Source organism: Trachypithecus francoisi, unplaced genomic scaffold, assembly GCF_009764315.1.
Source record: "Trachypithecus francoisi isolate TF-2019V2 unplaced genomic scaffold, Tfra_2.0 Lachesis_group5, whole genome shotgun sequence".
Taxonomy (NCBI): Eukaryota; Metazoa; Chordata; class Mammalia; order Primates; family Cercopithecidae; genus Trachypithecus; species Trachypithecus francoisi.
The window spans coordinates 64,792,133-64,812,558 of NW_022681470.1; the positions used below are offsets into that span (position 1 = coordinate 64,792,133).

The following is a 20,426-nucleotide window of genomic DNA, read 5'->3' on the forward strand; positions in this document are numbered from 1 at the left end:
ACTTCAAACAGCAGACTTCAGTCCAAGGAAAATTTTTAGGGATAAAGAGGGGCATTGTATAATGATAAATGGGCTAATTTTCCAAAAAGACATAACAATATCTAATATGTATCCACCTGACAGAGAAACAAAATATGTGGGGCAAAGCTGATAGAACTGCAAGGAGAAATAGATGAACGTACTATCCTGATATCTTTTCTGGTATCAGGAAAAGATAAAGGTGCTGAAGTCTCTTTATCAGAAATGGGCAGATTCAGCAGGCAGAAAATTGGTAAGGACATACTTGAACTCAACAGCACCATCAATCCACTTGGATATAATTGACATATATAGGTGACTTCATCCAACAACAGCAAAAGACATATTCTCCGGCTCACATTCATGGGGATAGACCACATTGTGTGCCACAAGAATAGTACACGAATTAAGCTTTAACAGGGAGTGTTTAACGTAGGGTGGACTCTGGCGCCCTCATGTGGTCCTCATGGAGGATGTGGTTTGGTTATCACTGCTAGGTAAAGGTGCAAGAAGGGAAGTTCCAATTTGCTTTCTGTGCTTTATTCTGGTTTACATATGCTCAGATGAGTGGTTGTATGATTCATATTATCTACTGTTATCTAAAATAACCTTCACATTTGGACGGGTAACATCAAAAGTGTCCTACACAGAAATACTGGGTGAAGATCACTGCAATAAAACCAACTCCAGAAAACAAGAAAATGGCAGAGTTGACAATCCCTCTCACCCTCCCCGCAAAGACACATGTATACACATTTCTTTTGTTGGAGGCATTAAGAGAAAGAAATGCTGTCAATCTGATCACAACTGATCACAACTTGATGAAACCAAAAAATCTAGAAAGTATCATGAAGACAGTTGAAATACAGCTTTACATTCACTACTGTGACCAGAGAAACTCACTGTGGCTGTTTTTTGTCCCTTTAGATGTGAACTAATGATTGTGTTAAGTGATCATGATTAACAGAGCATTTAAAATGTTTATTTTATCTGTATTAAATTTCAAAAATTTATATTTAGGCATATAATTTATATATTTGTGTACATACATAATTTATAACTTTATATTTTTGAAAGTGCATGCTCTTTTTGCTGCTATAAAGACACATGTACACGTATGTTTATTGCAGCACTATTCACAATAGCAAAGACTTGGAATCAACCCAAATGTCCATCAGTGACAGACTGGATTAAGAAAATGTGGCACATATACACCATGGAATACTATGCAGCCATAAAAAAAGGATGAGTTTGTGTCCTTTGTAGGGACACGGATGCAGCTGGAAACCATCATTCTTAGCAAACTATCACAAGAACAGAAAACCAAACACCGCATGTTCTCACTCATAGGTGGGAACTGAACAATGAGATCACTTGGACTCGGGAAGGGGAACATCACACACGGGGGCCTATTATGGGGAGAGAGGAGGAGGGAGGGATTGCATTGGGAGTTATACCTGATGTAAATGATGAGTTAATGGGTGCTGACGAGTTGATAGGTGCAGCACGCCAACATGGCACAAGTATACATATGTAACAAACCTGCACGTTATGCACATGTACCCTAGAACTTAAAGTATAACAATAATAAAAAAAAAAAGAAAAAAAAATGAAAGCGCATGCTCTTTTTTTAAACTGATAGAGGTGCCTAAGCAAAGCAAGTGCAAGTCTATTCCTTAAAGGGTAAGTGTGCAGAAGGGAAAGCAGAGTGTACTTCGGGTTGACAGCTCATATTTGAACAGACATGAAAGTGATGATGTGTTAATTGTATGTATAGCACAGAACAAATCAACTTGCTTTGAATGGAAGGTCTGAACCGGGGTGCATGAAATTGGGCTGAGTCATACAAGAAAAAAAAAATAAACGAAAGGAGATAACAATATATACCCACTAGAATGGCTAACATTAAAAAGATCGACCAAGCCAAGTTTTGGCAATAAAGTGGAGTAACTGGAATTATAATATATTGCTATTTGGCAGGTAAAATTGCAACATTAACTTTAGAACATAGTTCAACCGTTTCTTAAAACCTTAGACACACACCCTGTCATGTTACTCAGCATTTTACTCTTAGTTTTTTACCCAAAAGAAATGAAATCATATGTCCACACAAAGACTTGTACATGAATTTTCATAGCAGTTTTGCTTGTAATAACCAACAAGTGGAAAGAATACAAATGTCCCTGAATAAGTGAATGGATAAACTAAATTAAGATATATTTATACAATTGAATATTACTCAGCAAAAAAAGGAAACAATTTGTATATGTGCAGCAATCTAGATGGATCTCTAATTATGTTGTGTAAAGGCTAAAACATTAAAAAAAAAAAAAAACCTGAGTGATTTCCTTTATACGATAGGATATAAACGAAGTGATTCGGGTTACATGAAATTTTAGGAAGTCAAATCAATCTGTAGTAAGAGAAAATAGGCCGACGATTGCCAAGAGAAGGAAGTGGATGTTTGGATGTATTACAGAAGGACATGAGGGAACTGTGTGGGGGTGAAGAGTATGATGGAAATGTTTGTTGTCTTCATCTGGTGATGGTTTCGCAGGGCATATATATAAGTAATCAAACTGTACTCTTTAAATACTCATCAATCATTGTATGTAATATATCTTAATAAAGCTATAAAAACTTTTTAAAATTATGGTAGGTCTTCAGTTTATGGAGTTTATATTAATATATTTATCATAGGAACTAGCCACAAATTGAGGGATTAGTAATAAATGAGGGAAAGGAAACTACATCAAGCTTTCTTTGTTGAAGGCTCATATATTCCTTTTTTGAGCTATTACACAACTTTACTTTTTATAATTACCTACACTATTCATATACTACTATGCAGGTAAGAATATTATGTAAGTAAGGGGAAGGAACTTCTTTCCAAGAAGGGTTCATTCAATTTGTTTTGTTACTTTAGGTCTTGTTCTATCCTCTCATTGCAAGCTTTGCTGTGACATTTACTGTCTCTTAATACAGCTTTTGGCACTAGGTGCTTCACTTGGAATTTCTTCCTTTGTCCAGCATCAATGGATAAGACAAATATCAAAATTGTATTTCATCTCATGTATCAATTAGAGGAAAGGTGAATGCATAACACTGAAAATAACAGCAACTGTTTTACGCAGTTTTTTTTTTTTTTTTTTACAGTGGTTCTCAAAGTGCTGTTATCTATCAAAATCAGCTGTGAAAATTTTTAAAAATGTAGACTCCTGGGCTCTAAACTAGACCAACTAAATCAGAGATTTGGGGGACATAGTTTGAATTCTTGATTTTTTTTAAGTTTTATAAGTAATTCTTCATTTGTTGTTCTTTGCAACAAATGTGCATTGAGTGCTTATAATTAAGTGTTAAGCACCAGGACTAGGTATTAATTTAGAGGTACAAAAAACATATCATCTCTTGCCTTTAAATTATTCATATCTAATATCTATTGAGAGAAATAGATCATTCTAAAAGCACACAAAGATAAAAGGCACAAGTTGTAATAACAAACAATTATTGATATGAAAGGAAAAGGAAAGGGCCTGACTAGGGATTATTATAGGGTGGGGTAGAGGGAAGTAGTTTGATTCCAAATCCCTAAGAGCGTCAGGGAAGGCTTCAGATGAGATTGGGTGTGTTCAGGGTGGTATGGCCATAGACAGGCCAGGGAAGGCTTCGATAAGAAAGTACCATTTTAGCAAACATCTGGAGGAAGAATCGAAGGCAGAGCGAAGATAAAAGTGCATCACACAGAAGGAATGTCATAGACAGGGGAAAAATGTGTGTCTTCGGGAAACTGAAAAAGGGGAAAGGGCCACACCTTGGTGAGGGGACCGAGTGGCACGAGATGAAGCACGAAACGTAGACAAGGGCATCCTTGCTTAACAACTGCTGGCTTAATAAAGCAAATGTGTGATGATGGATACAGGCTGTCTGGGAAAAATAAGTGGGAAATATGAGCTTTCTTGGAGCATCATCCTTTGCTTCAGTAGAAAGCACAGAGTTAGGCTTCCAATTCTGACTAAAGCCATTGTCAACAGGGAAAAGGCAACCTTAGCAATTCTCCTCTCTGTCCGGGGTCCCATGGGCACTATGATGGAGCTCATGAGATGCAGAAGAGAAGTCCCAGGCTGAATCAGGGGCACATTCACTCAGGAGAGCTGAGGTCCCCAATCACTGAGGTCATCCAGTGCATTCCTGAAAACATGGGCTCATTCCAAACTAGCTCTGCAAAGGAGCAGAAAATAAACTCTTGGAAGCAAAGCAAGCACTCCCACTTTAGCAGAAAAATAGAATTTAACTCTTAGAAGTCCCCCCCTTTTCTAAAGGTAATAATCATAAGTATAACTTATGAAGTGCCTTCTGTGTATGTGAGAGCATATACTACTTCTGATTCTCTCTACAAACCTGGTAGGAAAATATTACTCCCTTTATGAAGATGAAACTGAGGCTCAGCAAGATTAAGCAGTTTGCCTAAAACCTCATAGCCATTAAGTAGAAGACATTGGGTTCAAAGTTCAATCTATGAACCCAACATTTTTAACACTATATACCATTCTCTTTTTGCATTAGTTTTCTATTGCTGCCGTAACAAATTTTCACAAACTTAGTGGCTTAAGACAACAGAAATGTATTCTCTTCCAGTTCTGGAGGCTGACGTCTAAAATAGATCCATAGGGCTGTGTTCCTTGTGGAGGCTCCAGGGGAGCAGGAGTTTTCTTGCTCTTTCCAGTTTCCAGGGTCTGCTTCCATCCTTTGGCTCATGGCCTCCTTCCTCTACCTTCCAAACCAGCACCATAGTGTCTTTAAATATCTTACTTCTGTCTCCTTTCACCCTCTTGCCTCCCTTTTATGAGGACCTTTGTGATTACATTTAAGGCCCACCTGGATAACCCAGGATAAATTGTTTTTTTTTTTTTTTTTTTTTTTTTTTTGAGACAGAGTCTCGCTCTGTCGCCCAGGCTGGAGTGCAGTGGCCGGATCTCAGCTCACTGCAAGCTCCGCCCCCCGGGTTTACGCCATTCTCCTGCCTCAGCCTCCCGAGTAGCTGGGACTACAGGCGCCCGCCACCTCGCCCGGCTAGATTTTTGTATTTTTTAGTAGAGACGGGGTTTCACCGCGTTAGCCGGGATGGTCTCGATCTCCTGACCTCGTGATCCGCCCGTCTCGGCCTCCCAAAGTGCTGGGATTACAGGCTTGAGCCACCGCGCCCGGCCGATAAATTGTACATCTCAAGATACTTAATCACATCTGCAAAGCCCTTTTACCATTACAGGTCACATTCACAGGCTTCAGGGATCAGAACATGGATATCTTTGAGAGGTCCTTACTTAGCCTACCACACCTTTCCATATAGATTCTCAAAATTTTAGCTGAGCCTAATAGGGGAGTTCATTACCATTAGGGTCCAGTTTAGTAGCAAGTGCTTCCTTTAAGTGAAAAGGTGAAAGTTGTCCATTTAATAAGGAAAGAAAAACATTGTATGTTAAAGTTGCTAAGACCTAAGGTAAGAAGGAATCTTCTAACGATGAAATTGTGAAGAAGGAAAAATAAATTTGTGCTAGTTTTTTTGTCACATTTCAAACTGCAAAAGTTACAACCACAGTGCATGTTAAGTGCTTAGTTAAGAGGGGAAAGGCATTAAATTTGTGGGTGGAAGATGTGAACAGAAATGTGTTCTAGTTGATAGCTATCAGGTTTGGTACTATCTGAGGTTTCAGGTATTGGCTAATATCTTGGAACATGTCCCCACAGATACGTGGGTGACTACTGTATATTCAAAGTAAACATTTATATATTGGGGAGTAGATCTCCCAACTCATTATTTATTTTTTATTTGTCCCACAAATAAAGTAAACAAAGTAGAATTTTAGGCAAGATTCATTTCTAGAGATAGAGATATTTTATTATAACAAAGAAGGTTGCTCTACCATAAAATATAGCAATTTAACTTTTTATAATCCTGATAACCTCAAAATATATAAAATAATAGATGGACAACATTATAAAAAGAAATAGACAAAGGAACAATAAATAAAATATTTTAGTACAACTCATTTAGTATCTAGTAAAACAAGTAGCCCCCCAAAATCAGTAAGCATCTAGAAGATTTGAATAAATATTAACAGATTGGATTCACTGACTGATCTCATTACAAGAAAGAATTATGCATGATGATGGGAGAGATGAAGTCACAGCACAGGCACTTACTGATTAATTAAATTTTGAAGCTGTGAAATGCAGCTCCTCCTTTAGTGAAAGATGATATAAATAGCTTAGTTTCCTTCAAGCTAGCAGAGACTTTTTGAATGGATGGATGCTGATTTTTTAAAAAGGAGCTTATTTCTGAGGCATCTTTTAAAGCAGGTTTCCTCAACCCCTGGGCCATGAACCAGTACTGTCTGGTGGCCTGTTAGGAACTGGCCAGAACAGTAAAGGTGAGCGGCCAAGCATTACTGTCTGAGCTCCACCTCCTGTCAGATCAGTGGCAGCATTAGATTCTCATAGGAGCAAAACCCCTATTGTGAACTGTGCATACTAGGGATCTAGGTTGCGTGTTCCCTATGAGAATCTAATGCCTGATGATCTAAGTGGAACAGTTTCATCTCAAAACCATTCCCCTGCACCCTCCATTCCAGGAAAAATTGTCTTCCACAAAACCAGTCCCAGGTGCTAAAAAGGTTGGGGACCACTGTTCTAAAGGAATCAGTGCTTTTGCTATTATTATTATTAAGATGGAATCTTGCTCTGTCACCCAGGCTGGAGTGCAGTGGCACAATATTGGCTCACTGCAACCTCTACCTCCTGGGTTCACGCAATTCTCCTGCCTCAGCCTCCCAAGTAGCTGTGCACAGGCACATGTACAGGCACATGCAATCATGCTCTGCTAACTTTTTATATTTTGGGAGAGACAGGGTTTCACCATGTTGGCCAGCCTGGTCTCAAACTCCTGACCTCAAGTGATCCACCCACCTTAGCCTCTGAAAGTGCTAGAATTACAGGCATGAGCCACCACTCCTGCACACCTAGGCTATTACCGAAGTGTTCTTTTTCTTTTTTGATCACATCTATGTAGTATATTGGAGAGAAAGAGAAAGTAGAATGGGAATTTCAACAGGGTCACGGTGGCTCACTCCTGTAATCCCAACACTTTGGGAGGCTAAGGTGGGCAGATGACCTGAGGTCAGGAGTCGAGACCAGCCTGACCAACATGGTAAAACCCCATCTCTACTAAATATACGAAAATTAGCCAGGTATGGTGGTGGGCACCTGTAATCCCAGCTACTCAGGAAGCTGAGGTAGGGACAATTGCTTGAACCCAAGAGGCAGAGGTTGTAGTGAGCCAAGATAGCGCCACTGCACTCCAGCCTGGGTAATGGAGCCAGTCTCTGTCTCAAAAAAGAAAAGAAAAAAGTATGGTAATTTCTTCATTAACTTTGATGCTGCTATGGTCTTGATCTCCAGGTCAATGCAATGCCCCGGAACGGCTTCCATTTGCCAGGCCTACCAACCTAACTGATGCATCTGAGTTTCCCGTTGGGACACATCTGAAGTATGAATGCCGCCCTGGTTATTATGGAAGACCATTTTCTATCATCTGCCTAAAAAACTCAGTCTGGACAAGTGCTAAGGACAAGTGCACACGTAAGTAACTCTGGAGTGGGAACCCCTCTGTTAGTCAAACATCTGTAAGATCTGATTCAATTTGTTCAAATTTTGTGACTGAGTTGCATATGACAATTAGTTTGCCAAGGTGCAAAATATATAAGAGAATTATTCTTGTAGATCATACCTTGTTACTGCTTTGAGTTCCTGGAGCCTTCATTACAAGTTTATTTCCTGAGAAACAGCCATCACAGGACATGATTGAGGGAAAATCCCCATTCACTGGGGGTCTCCCATTTTCATGACTAAAATTAAGTAATGAATGGCTTGGGACAAGAAAGAGAAGTGGATTAAATAACTAAAAGATGTGAAAATCTTGGGCTTTGAGATCTTTGGATTATACCAGTTGAATTGAATTACAGATAATAACAAAATTTACATTTTTCTGGGAGGCATAATATGGGAATGAAACAGATCTGAAAGGGAAGTTTGTTTTTGAAAGGGAACTGATCCCGAGGCAGTCTGGTGAGTTTCCTCAAGGTAGCAAAATCTGTGGAACCATCAGAACTGCGAGTGTTCCTCAGTAAGCTACAGGCAGGTTGAGACCTTATGTACTGAAAAAACATTCAGTTTGCTCTACTTGGCTCCAAAATTCTGTTTCTTTCCTGTAGGTAAATCATGTCATAATCCTAAAGATCCTGTGAATGGCATGGTGCATGTGATCAAAGACATCCAGTTCGAATCCCAAATTAATTATTCTTGTAATAAAGGGTGAGTTGGCAGCAACATCTCTTGGTTCAAGAGTTCTAGCACAGCCATACTACCTTCTAGTCACATCTCAGAAAGGACAACTAAGCTATTACCATCTGCTCTTTAAAGGCTTCAACACAGGTGTTTAGTTATTGACTGAAATGAACAAAGGTATGACAAAATCAGGGGGAAAACCATCTGTATCCTTGCTGGAAACCAAGGGTGTGCATATATGAAAAGTGTGGCATTCATTGGGTGAGAAGGAAGAAAATGGGGGAAGAGTATACTCAAAGCACACAAACAGCCTTAACCCAAAGTAGACATTGCTGGAAGAAAAGGAAGGCCATTGAGCAGCTGTGTGAGAGAAATTGTAATGGTAATAGCACAAATAGTTTGCTAGGGCTGCTGTAAGAGAGTACTCCAAAACAGGTGGCTTCATACAAATGAAGTTTTTGCAGTTCTGTTCTGGAGGCTGGAAGTGCAAAATCAAGGTGTTGGCAGAGCCAGAGCCATGCTCCCTCCAAAAAATCTGTAGGAATGGATCCCTCTTTGCTTCTTCCAGTTTCTGAAGCCCCAGGCCTTTGCGTGTGGCAGCAGAACTCCAGTATCTGTCTCTGTCCTCAAATGGCTGTCTTCCCTCTGTGTCCAAAGTTTTTTTTTGTTTGTTTGTTTGTTTTTTAGTAGAGAGGGGATTTCACCGTGTTAGCCAAGATGGTCTCGATCTCCTGATCTCGTGATCCACCCGCCTCGGCCTCCCAAAGTGCTGGGATTACAGGCGTGAGCCACCGCACCCAGCCCAGAATTCTCTCTTTCAATAAGGACATCACTCATATTGGATTGGGGCCCACACTAACGACTTCATCTTAACTTGATTGCCTCTCCAAAGACCGTGTTTCCAAATAAGGTCACATTAATAGGAACTGGGGATTAAGACGTGCATATATTTCGTGGGTGAGGGGAACATAATTCTCATGCATTGCTGGTAGGAATGCAAAATGGTACCACGACTTTGAAAGACGTTTTGGCAGTTTTTTATAAAAATAAACATACTCTTACCATATTATCCAACAGTTATCCTCCTTGGTATTTATTTATCTAAAGGAATTGAAATCTCAGCTTCACACAAAAAAAAATCTGCACGCAGATGTTTATAACAGCTTTATTCATAATTGTCAAAGCTTGGGAGCAATCAAGATGTCCTTTAGCAAGGGAATGGATAAACTGTGGTACATCCATACAATAGAATATTATTCAATACCAAAAAGAAATGAGCTATCAAGCCATGAAGAGACACAGAGGAACCTTAAATAATGAACCTTCTTTCACTATTACTAAGGGAAAGAAGCCAATCTGAAAAGCCTATGTAGTATATGATTCCAACTATACAGCATTCTGGAAAATGCAAAACTATGGAGACATAAAAAGATCAGCAGTGCCAGGGGTTAGGGAAGAAGCAGGGATGAATAGGCAGAGCACAGATTTTTGAGGGTAGTGAAACTACTCTGTATGATGCCATCACAGTAGGTACATGTCATAGTAAATTTATCCAAAATCATATGATGTGCAATACCAAGAGTGTACCCTAATATAAACTATGGACTTGGGGTGACCATGATGTGTCAGTGTAAGTTCATCAGTTGCAAAATTATGTACCACCCTGGTGAAGGATGTTTATAATAGGGGAGGCTATCCATGTGTAGGGGTAGGGAGTACATAGGAAATCTCTGTATCTTCTGTTCGTTATTGCTGTGAACCAAAAACTGTGCTAAAACACAAAGTCTATTTTTTAAAACTGCATAGACATAAATACACAGGCACATGTGCATAAACAGACATGCACACAAATAAGTACAGGTAAAACAGGAAATTTGAACAAAATTTGTGGATTAGAACTATGTCAATATCTTAATGTTGATGTTGCACTATTGCTTTGCAAAATGTTATTATTAGGGGAAAATTGAGTAAAGTGTACCTGGGATCTCTCTGTACTATACCCTGCATGTGAATCTGATTGTCTCAAAATAAAAAGTTTTTTTTTAAGTTCTTACTATATTTCCAAGGGGATGGGCTTCCCCTCAGATCACTACCCTTTTTTGGGGAGCAATAAAGTAATCTTCCTTGGAACGTAGCAATCTGTAACAAATCAAAGTGCTGTAACTACGCATGGTCCCATATGGAAAATATAATCCTGCTAAAATTTCTCTGTCTCTGCCTATATCAGTGATACCTTACATCCTCCACTTTGGAGTGCTGACCCCATTCATTCGGAGTTGGAGTCTTCCATGTGGCTACCTTTAAGCTTTGCACTCAAATAAACTCTATCCTTAAATATATTTTCTGGATCTGATTATTTAAGGTTGAAAATGTGCTAACTGCCGGGCGCAGCGGCTCATGCCTGTAATCCCAGCACTTTGGGATGCCGAGGCGGGTGGATCACCTGAGGTTGGGAGTTCAAGACCAGCCTGACCAACATGGAGAAACCCCATCTCTACTAAAAATACAGAATTAGCCAGGCATGGTGGTGCATGCTTGTAATCCCAGCTACTCTGGAGGCTGAGGCAGGAGAATCACTTGAACCTGGGAGGTGGAGGTTGCAGTGAGCCGAGATCGCGCTATTGCACTCCAGCCTGGGCAAAAAGAGCGAAACTCTGTCTCAAAAAAAAAAAAAAAAAAAAAAGAAAGAAAGAAAAAAAGAAAATGTGTTAACCTAAATAATTTGCAAAATTTGTTTTTTATTCTCATTTTTTCCTAACCCATCCACCTTGTTCAAGGCACATAGATTAAGAAGGAAAATGGAAATGGGACTAATATCCCAGGCTTCACTGTCCCTCTTCGGGCCCTGGGGAGGAGACTCCCAAAAGTCTAGACATGTTTACCCACATGCTGTATGTGGTTTCTGGTAATGAAATGATCATGGCTTTTGCTGAACCATGGCTTAACTTTGTGAATCCACAACGCTCTCTTCCCCAGGAGATCCAAAAAGATAGGGTAGGATGTAAAGGCTTCAATCTGTTCAAATGCATATGAGAGCTTCCCTTAACAATAAGTAGCATGGATTTCATCTCTCTGCTTTACTTCCTCATAAACATTCTGAATGAGAGGTGTTCAAACTATTATTTGTTCAATCGCTTAATCTACTTTGAGAGACAAGTTTAATAAATTAAAATATTTTTCTATCTGTTCCCCTTGATCAGTGAACATAAAGTTATCTTTTGACTCACATTTAAAATGTTCAGCACTACAGCACTGAACAATAGTATGGAAGAAAAAAATGCCAACTTAAATTTGAATTTGCCTCACCATTCCTATCCCAACCCCCGTGATTAGAAAATCAAAAAGAACACTTTGAGAAATAACCTCAGTGAGGTCAAAAGCCAGAGGAGTCTCCAGGATCCCTTGTTCCTAAGACAAATAGACAGAAGGAGGCGCACATACAGGATTGCAGCCCTTCTTCACTTCATTTGTTCACATACTTCATACTTGTGTGTATGTCTGTTGGCAGTACAATCGAAAATGATTTCATTTTTGGTGGGATACTAGAAGGCATTAAAACACAAAATGAGGCTGGGTGTGGTGGCTGTAATCCCAGCACTTTGGGAGGTTAAGGTGGGCGGATTACTTGAAGTCAGGAATTCAAGAGCAACCTGGTCAACGTGGTGAAGCCCATCTCTACTAAAAATGCAAAAATCAGCCAAGTGTGGTGGCAGGCACCTGTGGTCCCAGCTGCTCAGGAGGCTAAGGCAGGAGAATCTCTTGAATCCGGGAGGTGGAGGTTGCAGCGAGCTGAGATCGCACCATTGCACTCCAGCCTTGGCAACAAGAGTGAAAATCTGTCTCAAAAAAAGTAACAACAACAACAAAATGATATTGAAGTCATTAATAAGTACATCATAAATCACTACTATAATGTAACAGTGCATCAAGTGTCTTCAGAAGCACCCACTGTTGTCTCACTATTTATTTGATCTCCATTTGGCACTATTTTGTTGTTTGAATAAAGCTTTATGTTGCCAGGTTTTCTTACATACTCATAAAGCAAAGTTCTCTGCTAAACCAATAACCGCGACTGTTATTTGATATTGCTTCATTCCTTCATGTATAGTACTATCAAGTTTGACCCTACCCTCACTATGACTAGTTTCACCCAACCATCTATCACAACAGAGTCTAAGGTGAAGTAAAATAAATGTCATAAATTATTCCACATTTATGGCACACTTTGAACAGTTTGAGATATACTAATTGAGAATTGCTGACTTAATATTTTAAGTATAAAATGAGTGCTCAATTCTTTTTGGTCAGCCTGGATTTCCTTTGCTTCTAGTTATGAATCCCCTTCCTTCCTTCCTTTCTTCCTGCCTTCCTTCCTTCCTTCCTTCCCTCCTCCTTCCTTCTTTCCTTCCTTCCTTTTTTCTTTCTTTTTTCTTTCTTTCTTTCTTCTTTCTTTCTCTTTCTTTCTTTCCTTCTTCTTTCTTTGTTTCTTTCTCTCTTCTCTTTCTCTCTTTCCTTCTTTCTTTCCTTCCTTCCTTCTTCTTTCTTCTTTCTTTCTTTCTTCTTTATTTCTTTCTTTCTCTCTCTCTTTCTTTCTCTTTCTTTCTCTTCTTTCTTTCTTTCCTTCTTCTTTCTCTTTCTTTCTTTCTTCTTTCTTTCTTTCCTTTTTTCTTTCTTATTTTTTGAGACAAGGTCTTGCTTTTTTGCCCAGACTGCAGTGCAGTGGCATGATCAGTGCTCACTGCAGCTTCAACCTTCCCAGCTCAGGCGGTCTTCCTGCCTCAGCCTCCTGAGTAGCTAGGACTGCAGGAATGTGCCACCATGCCTGGATTTTTAATAAATTTTTTGTAGAGACAGTGCCTCACTGTATTACCCAGGCTCGTCTTGAACTCCTGAGCTCAAGCAATCCTCCTGCCTCAGCCTCCCAAAGTGCTGGAATTACAGGGGTGAGCCACTGTGAATGGCCTATTTGGCCTTCTTCGATGAATCTTGTTGATAAAAGCCCACCCATGCATCCATACATTCACACTTTTAAGGCAAAGAAATACATGCAACACGACTACATACACACGTATACATGTATATATATTACAGCTTCCCTGCACTCAAGAAGTTGTATTATCTTTTAAAAAATGAAATTTGTAGGAAAAACTGTAATTCATCTTAGATTTGCATAAAAAAGTGTCATAAGGTAATAAAGAAGAGAAAGCTCACCCAATTGAGAAGGTAAGAAAAAGGAAGTCCAAAAGTCCCAAAAAGAATGTGAAACTTGGGAAGGTGATAGATAATCCTTTGACAAGTGGAAAATGTCCCTCTGATTCTGTAACAGTGTAATCTCTGGAAGTAGTAACTTAATTGGATAGTTGACCTGTGTCTTTGGAACATAATATTCCTTATTTTTTGCCTCTAGACACCGACTCATTGGTTCCTCGTCCGCCACATGCATCATCTCAGGCAATACTGTCATTTGGGATAATGAAACACCTGTTTGTGAGAGTGAGTTGAAATATCCCTTCCTCTTTCTTTTACTGATACATTCTAATTTTTCTCTGGAATAATAAAACCTTAACCGAATTCCTTCTGTGCAATCTGTCCTTCACATGGCTGAAGACAGCCGTAATGTTCTCGAATATTCCTACAGGGTTCCTGGCAACCCTTTCCTTAAGTTCTTCCTTATCCTGGGATGTGTCTTTTCTAATTCTGGGGGCTTAAATACATAAAATCCTTCAAACTTGATTTTACTTCAATAAACTTGAAATTATGGTGGTTCTACCACCTCCAGTATAATAATCATCCTGCTTGGCAAATCAGTAAAGATTTTTAACATTTATGCTCTTCAAGGTTAGTGAAGCTGTGGAAGAACCTGGACTCTCACGCACCACGAGATCAACACATCCTCTCGAAAGGCACCATGCACTATTAACCTCAGAAGTGGGCATATATTTTAACCTACCTCTTAGAATTTATACTTACGAAATAATCACACACTTTTTAAAGCAGTTTGGTATAAACTTTTCATTGCAGCATCATTTATATTAGTTAAAATGTTAGAGCAACCTAAATATTTTAAACTATGGTTTGGAAATAATCTACTAGGAGGAAAAAGATGTGTTCAAATGATCACTATAAAGAATTCCCTAAGAAACATAAAATAGCTATGCAGAATGGAAAAAAGTATATCCATACACTGGCATGGTATTCAGCCATAAAAAATGATAGCATAAAGAAGCACTTAATGACTAGAAAGAGATGTGCTTTATGTGGGAAAAGAATCAGATGAATGGCATATATGGCAAGATCTCATTTTATTAAAAAATAATACACCTATGTAGTGAGGGCCAGGCTGAGGCTGAGAGAAATACAGTGTATAACATCTTTGTCTTACTGTTCTCTTTAGGTAACTTGGGGACTTTTCTTCTTTTCTTCTTGGCATTTAAAAATGTTCCTTTTACTAGAAAGTTTATGAGCTTCAGAATCTAAATTTACAAATGACATTGGTCACACATTTATTGCTGTTTATCCACTTTAAGAAACAATTTTGTCATTTTGTAAAACAAATTGGGAAACCTTTCGTCTTATTTGAAATCTATAACAAGATGACATGGAATTGGAATAGAAATTTTCTTGGAAATATGAAAAAAATAGTAAAATAGAGAAAACAAAAATATAATAATACACCTATACCTATATCTATGTTTTTATCTCTGTTTCTAGTTCTGTAAACTCTCTATATCTAAATCCTGGTAAATGACTTCAGGTCTTCTTGGAGAAGGCTAGGGGAAGATTTACAATACATGCTTTTGACTGTGTAGCAGGTGCTTCCTCAAAAGGATCCAGTCTCCCATCCGTTTGTGCTGCTCTGGGTCTATAAACTGTTCAAGTCTAGGAATTGTTGATGAACAATGAACTTCTTTTGCAATAATTCAAGTCAGACTCTTATTCACTTGACCTAAATCTCCTCCACTTATACACATCAAGGAATACTTTAGTCGGCTATCCATCTACTTCGGTTTTAGAGACTCCATGATCAATTAGCCCAGTAACAATATTCTCTTCAGTCAAATCATTCTGATTGCTGTTTCAGCTCTAATATCCATTACAAGAACCCCCATTGTCTCTGACATTAAGTGTTGCCACTTGGACTCTGCCACCCTGAGGTCCTTTGGTCCCCAAGTGAATTCAGAGAACCCAGTTCAATGGCAACACTTCCCATTGTCGTTCCTGCCCTACAGAGAATGAGCCGACGCAGAGGATGCTGAAACTCCCCATGTGAATGTATTTCTCAAGTCTCTGGTGAAAGGTCTATCTTCTGAACCCTCCACTCCTGCACTGTGCCTCACCAGCTCTATCCAAAGATGACCTTCAGAGTGGAATGGCTGTTGCTTAACTTCTGCCTCTCAAATATCAGCTAATTTCTCATGCTGTAACCCTAGTCCAGAACCATACAGAGAAACTAAGTCTGGAAAACTTAATTCCAAATTGGCTGGTTGACACTGTACAAAACCCCCAGATAATTATAATTTTATTTAACTCTTTGTCTTCTTTTTTCTTTCCCTCCCTCTCTCCCTCCTTCCCTCCCTCCCTCCCTCCCTCCCTCCCTCCCTTCCTCCCTTCCTCCCTTCCTTCCTCCCTTCCTTCTTTCCTTCTTTCCTTCCTTCTTTCCCTCCTTCCTTATTTCCTTATTTTCTTTCTTCTTTATCACACTGGCTAGGACCACCAGTGTAACATTGAACATTGGTACCAATAGATGCCATCCTTGTCTTGTTCCACATCTCAAAGTTAAAGTTTAAAACATTTCACCATTAAGTTGGTGTCTACTGTAGGCTTTTTGTAGATAATCATTTTTGAATTAAGGACATTCTCACATATTCTTCATTATTAAAAGTTTTTTGTCTTTGAATCATGTTGAAATTTATTGAACACTTCAGTTACATGTATTGATGTAATTATATCTGTTTCTCTTTTTTCTGTTAATGTAACAAACTGTTTTGAGTACATTTTTGAAAGGCAAATAATTTTGAATTTCAATTTTACATTCTTAAAATAAACCAACTTGGTCATAATATTTAATCATTTTTATATATGGCAAATATGCTTTTATGATACATTTTAGATGTTTCTATTAAAGTATAATTCATGTATCATAAAAGTTACCTTTTTAAATTACACAGTTCAGTGGTATTTAGTATATTCACAAAGTTGTATGTTATAGTCTGAATGTTTGAGTCTACCCCAGATCCATATGTCGAAATCCTTACCCCTAAGGTGATGACATTAAGGAGTGAGGCCTTTGGAAGGTGATAAGATCATGAGAGCAGAGCTGTCACGAACGGGATTAGCATCCTAATAAGAGAGGCCCAGAAGAGCTCCTTTGCCCCTCCTGCCATGGGAGGAAATGCTGAATCTGCCAGAGAGGTTGGTCCTGAACTCCTTAGCCTCCACAACTAAAAGAAATAAATTTCTGTTGTGTACGAGCTAATCAGTTTATAGTATTTCGTTATAGCTGTCCAAATAGACTAAGACATTGGGCAACCAGCACCGCCAGTTAATTCCAGAACACTTTCTTCATTCCATTCCTATTCTAGAGATTAGACTGTAACTTTGTTTCTTGTAACGTCCTTTTAAGATTTTGACATCAAACTTATGACAGTCTTATAAAGTCAGCTGGTAGTGTTTCATATATTTGTTTCCTAGTAACGGTTTATATAAGATTGGTATTATTTCTTGTTTAAAAAGAGTTCACCAGAAAAGCCATATGGCCTGGAGTTTACTTTGTTGGGAGGTCTTTTTTTTTCCCCCAGCAATTTTCCTGTACCATGTAGACTTTTCGCTGAAGTATAACATATATATATAGTAAAGTGCACACATCTTAATTATGCAGTTCAATGGATTTTTACAAAGTAAACGCATCCATGTAAAAGGCACTCAGATTAAGATATAGAACACTATCGGCAGCCCAGAAGCCTTCCCGATGACCTTTCCCAGTTATCTTCCCAAAATAACCAGTATTCTGATTTATAACACTAATAGTTTTGCCGCTTCCTAAATTTTATATTAAAGGAATCAAAAAATAGGTACTCTTTTGTGTCCAGCTTCATCTCAATGTTATGTTTGGAAGAGTCATTTTTGTTTTTGCATGAAGGATTGTTGGGTCTTCTTTATGATTATGTTGTATGTCATTGATGATCCTGAGTACCTTTTCATATGTTTGCGAAGTGCCTATTCCAAACTTTTGCCTATTATTTACTAGTTTGTCTACTGTTTTATTGTTTTGTAGAAGTTCTTAAATATTCTCATGTTTTCTAATAAATATAACACAAACATTGTCTTTCAGGCTATGGCTTTTCTTTTTTCCTTCTTAATGATGTCTTTTGGTTATGAAAGTTCTACATTTTAATAATATTCAATTTATGAGTGTTTATTTTTTTCCAGTTACTGCTTTTTCTATTCTACTTGAGCAGTTGGGCCAAGTGAGGTGGCTCATGTCTATAATCACAGCATTTTGGGAGGCCAAGGCAGGAAGATTGCTTGAAGCCAGGAGTTCAAGACCAGCTTGGGCAGCAAACTGAGACTCTGTCTCTACAAAATAAATAAATAAAATTAGCTAGACTCAGTGGCACACGCCTATAGTCCCAGCTACTTGGGAGGCTGAGGTGGGAGCATCCCTTGAGCACAGGAGTTCAAGGCTTCAGTGAGTTATGGTGGTGCCACTGCACTACAGCCCAGGTGACAAAGCCCTGTTTCTTATGGATAGGCAATTGATCTAACATCATTTATTAAAAAGACTATTCCTTGCATACTACAATGCAATACCATGACCATAAGTCAGGTGACCTTATATGTGGCTCTCATTCCAGAGAGGTTCTGTTTCATTGGTTTATTTGCCATACATTAGTTTATCTGCCATACTATAATGGCAAATAAACTATAGTCCTGCATTAAAATTTTAATTACTATCACATTACATTAAGATTTGATATCTGGTGGCATATATCTTCTAACTATGTGCATCTTCAAGATTTACTTGGTGATTCTTGGCCCTTTGCATTACCATATAAAATTTAGAATCAATTTGTCAATTTCTACATAAAGAATCCTACTTGAATTTGTAGTAAGTTTCTGTTGACTCGGTAAGATCAATCTGTGGACAAGTAAAAAATTTACAGTTTTGAAGTTCAAATTTATGAATATGATATATCCTCACATTTTGAAGTCTTCTTTAATTTCTTTTAATAATGCTTGTTAATTTACATTATAGAAGTCATGTACATATTTCATTATCTTTATTTTTACATCTTATTTTTAAAATTTCTTTCTCTAATTATTTACTCTTAGATATGCACCTGTTTCATCTCAGCTCCAGCAATTTTGTTAAATTTACTTATAAACTGAATAGTTTACCTGTAGATTCTTTTGAATTTGCTGTGTAATTATGTCATCTATGAATCTGACAAAGTTTTTACATTTTTTCCTTTCTTATGTCTTTTGTTTATTTCTCTTGCTTTATTACATTTGCTAGAACCTCCAGTACAATATTGAATAGAAGAAATGATACAAGACTACAAGGCTTTTAATAGTCATCATAAATCATGATGTATGCTGTAGTTTTTGCATGATATCCTTTATTAGATTAAGGAAACTCCCCTTTATTTCTAATTACTAAAAGATTTATAAATCTTTTAGTAATAATTGATCACTATGCATGTATTGAGATTATCATGTTTCTTTTTCACTCTGTGAATGTAATATATTACATTGATTGATGTTTAAAAGACAAACACTGAATTCTTAGAATAAACATATGTTGTTTGTGATGTGTTATAAATGATTATCCTATGTATGGGGAGTATGCATGTGTGTGTGTGTGCAGGATTGCTCATATTTTTATTGTAACATTGTAACATTGATTTAATGTTTAAAATCAGTCAAGGTAAACCTCACTTTGATCATTGTATCATCCTTTGGAAATATTACTGGATTCAGTTTCATAATATTTTGTTTAGAAAATTTGCATTTATATTCTCAAGAGATCTTGGATTATAATTTGCTTTTATTTTAATATCCTTATCAGGTTTGGGCATCAAGATTATGTTGGCCTCACAAAATGTGTTAAAAATTATTTATTTTTTTCTAGTCTCTGGAATAATTTGTGTAACATTAACATTATTTTTCCTTATATGTTTGGAAGAATTCAGCAGCAAAACAATCTGGACCTGAGGGTTTGTTGTTGCTGTTGTCAGGATTTAATTTCTTTAATAGCTATAAAACTATTTATTATTTTATACCTTATTGAATTCATTTGGGTAGTTATATTTTTCAAGGAATTTACTCATTTTATTTAGATTTCCTATGTTATCAGCATAATGCTGTTTATTATATCCTCATACTAGCCTTTGGATGCCTGTAAGTTCTGTAGTGATACCCTTACGCTCATTAATTTCTGATATTGGTAATATCTTTTGCTTCTTTTTCCTTGATTAGTTTTACTGGGGCTTATCAATTTTCCTAAGCTTTTCAGAAAAACAACTTTTAACTTTCTTGTTTTTTCTTTAGTGTATGATTATTTTCTCTTTTATTGATTTCTGCTTTAAGCTTTGGGTACTCCTCCATTCCTAGATTCTTGACACTAATTAATTTGTTTCCAACCTTTATTTTTCTAATATGTACATTTAACCTATAAATTTTTCCCTAAAACTGTTGTATTTATTTCCCACAATCTTTATATTTTTATTATCATTGTACATAAAAGCTTTCTAATTTCCCCTTTAATATCTCCTCTGACCCACAGGCTATTTAGAAGGGCATTGCTTAATTTCTAAATATTTAAAGATCTTATAGTTACCATTATTTCATTAATTTAATCATTTGAGACCTCTTGAGATGTGTTTTATAGCCCAGAATATGGACGATTTTGGTAAAATGTTACATATGCACTTGAAACGAATGTAGTTATTTTGCTTCACTTTCTAGAAATGTCATTTAGGAAAATGTGGTTTAGAACAGTCTTTTTGCCCTCCACTTGTTCTCTCCGTTACCAAGAGGCATGTGTAAAATATCTGTATTAGTTTCCA

General features: G+C 37.6%; 1 protein-coding gene across 3 annotated transcripts in view; it reads left to right on the forward strand.

Annotated features, from left to right (window-relative positions):
- The first annotated feature begins 7,400 nt into the window (after positions 1-7,400).
- The window catches only part of LOC117075393 (complement receptor type 1), a 221,972-nt gene continuing 208,946 nt past the window's right edge, over positions 7,401-20,426 (forward strand). For all 3 annotated transcript variants that reach the window (XM_033197702.1, XM_033197703.1, XM_033197705.1), the window contains exons 1-3: positions 7,401-7,653; positions 8,286-8,385; positions 13,766-13,851. In XM_033197702.1, the coding sequence (XP_033053593.1) occupies positions 8,324-8,385; positions 13,766-13,851 (148 nt within the window). In that variant the 5' untranslated portion in view covers positions 7,401-7,653; positions 8,286-8,323. The remainder of the gene's footprint in view (positions 7,654-8,285; positions 8,386-13,765; positions 13,852-20,426) is intronic.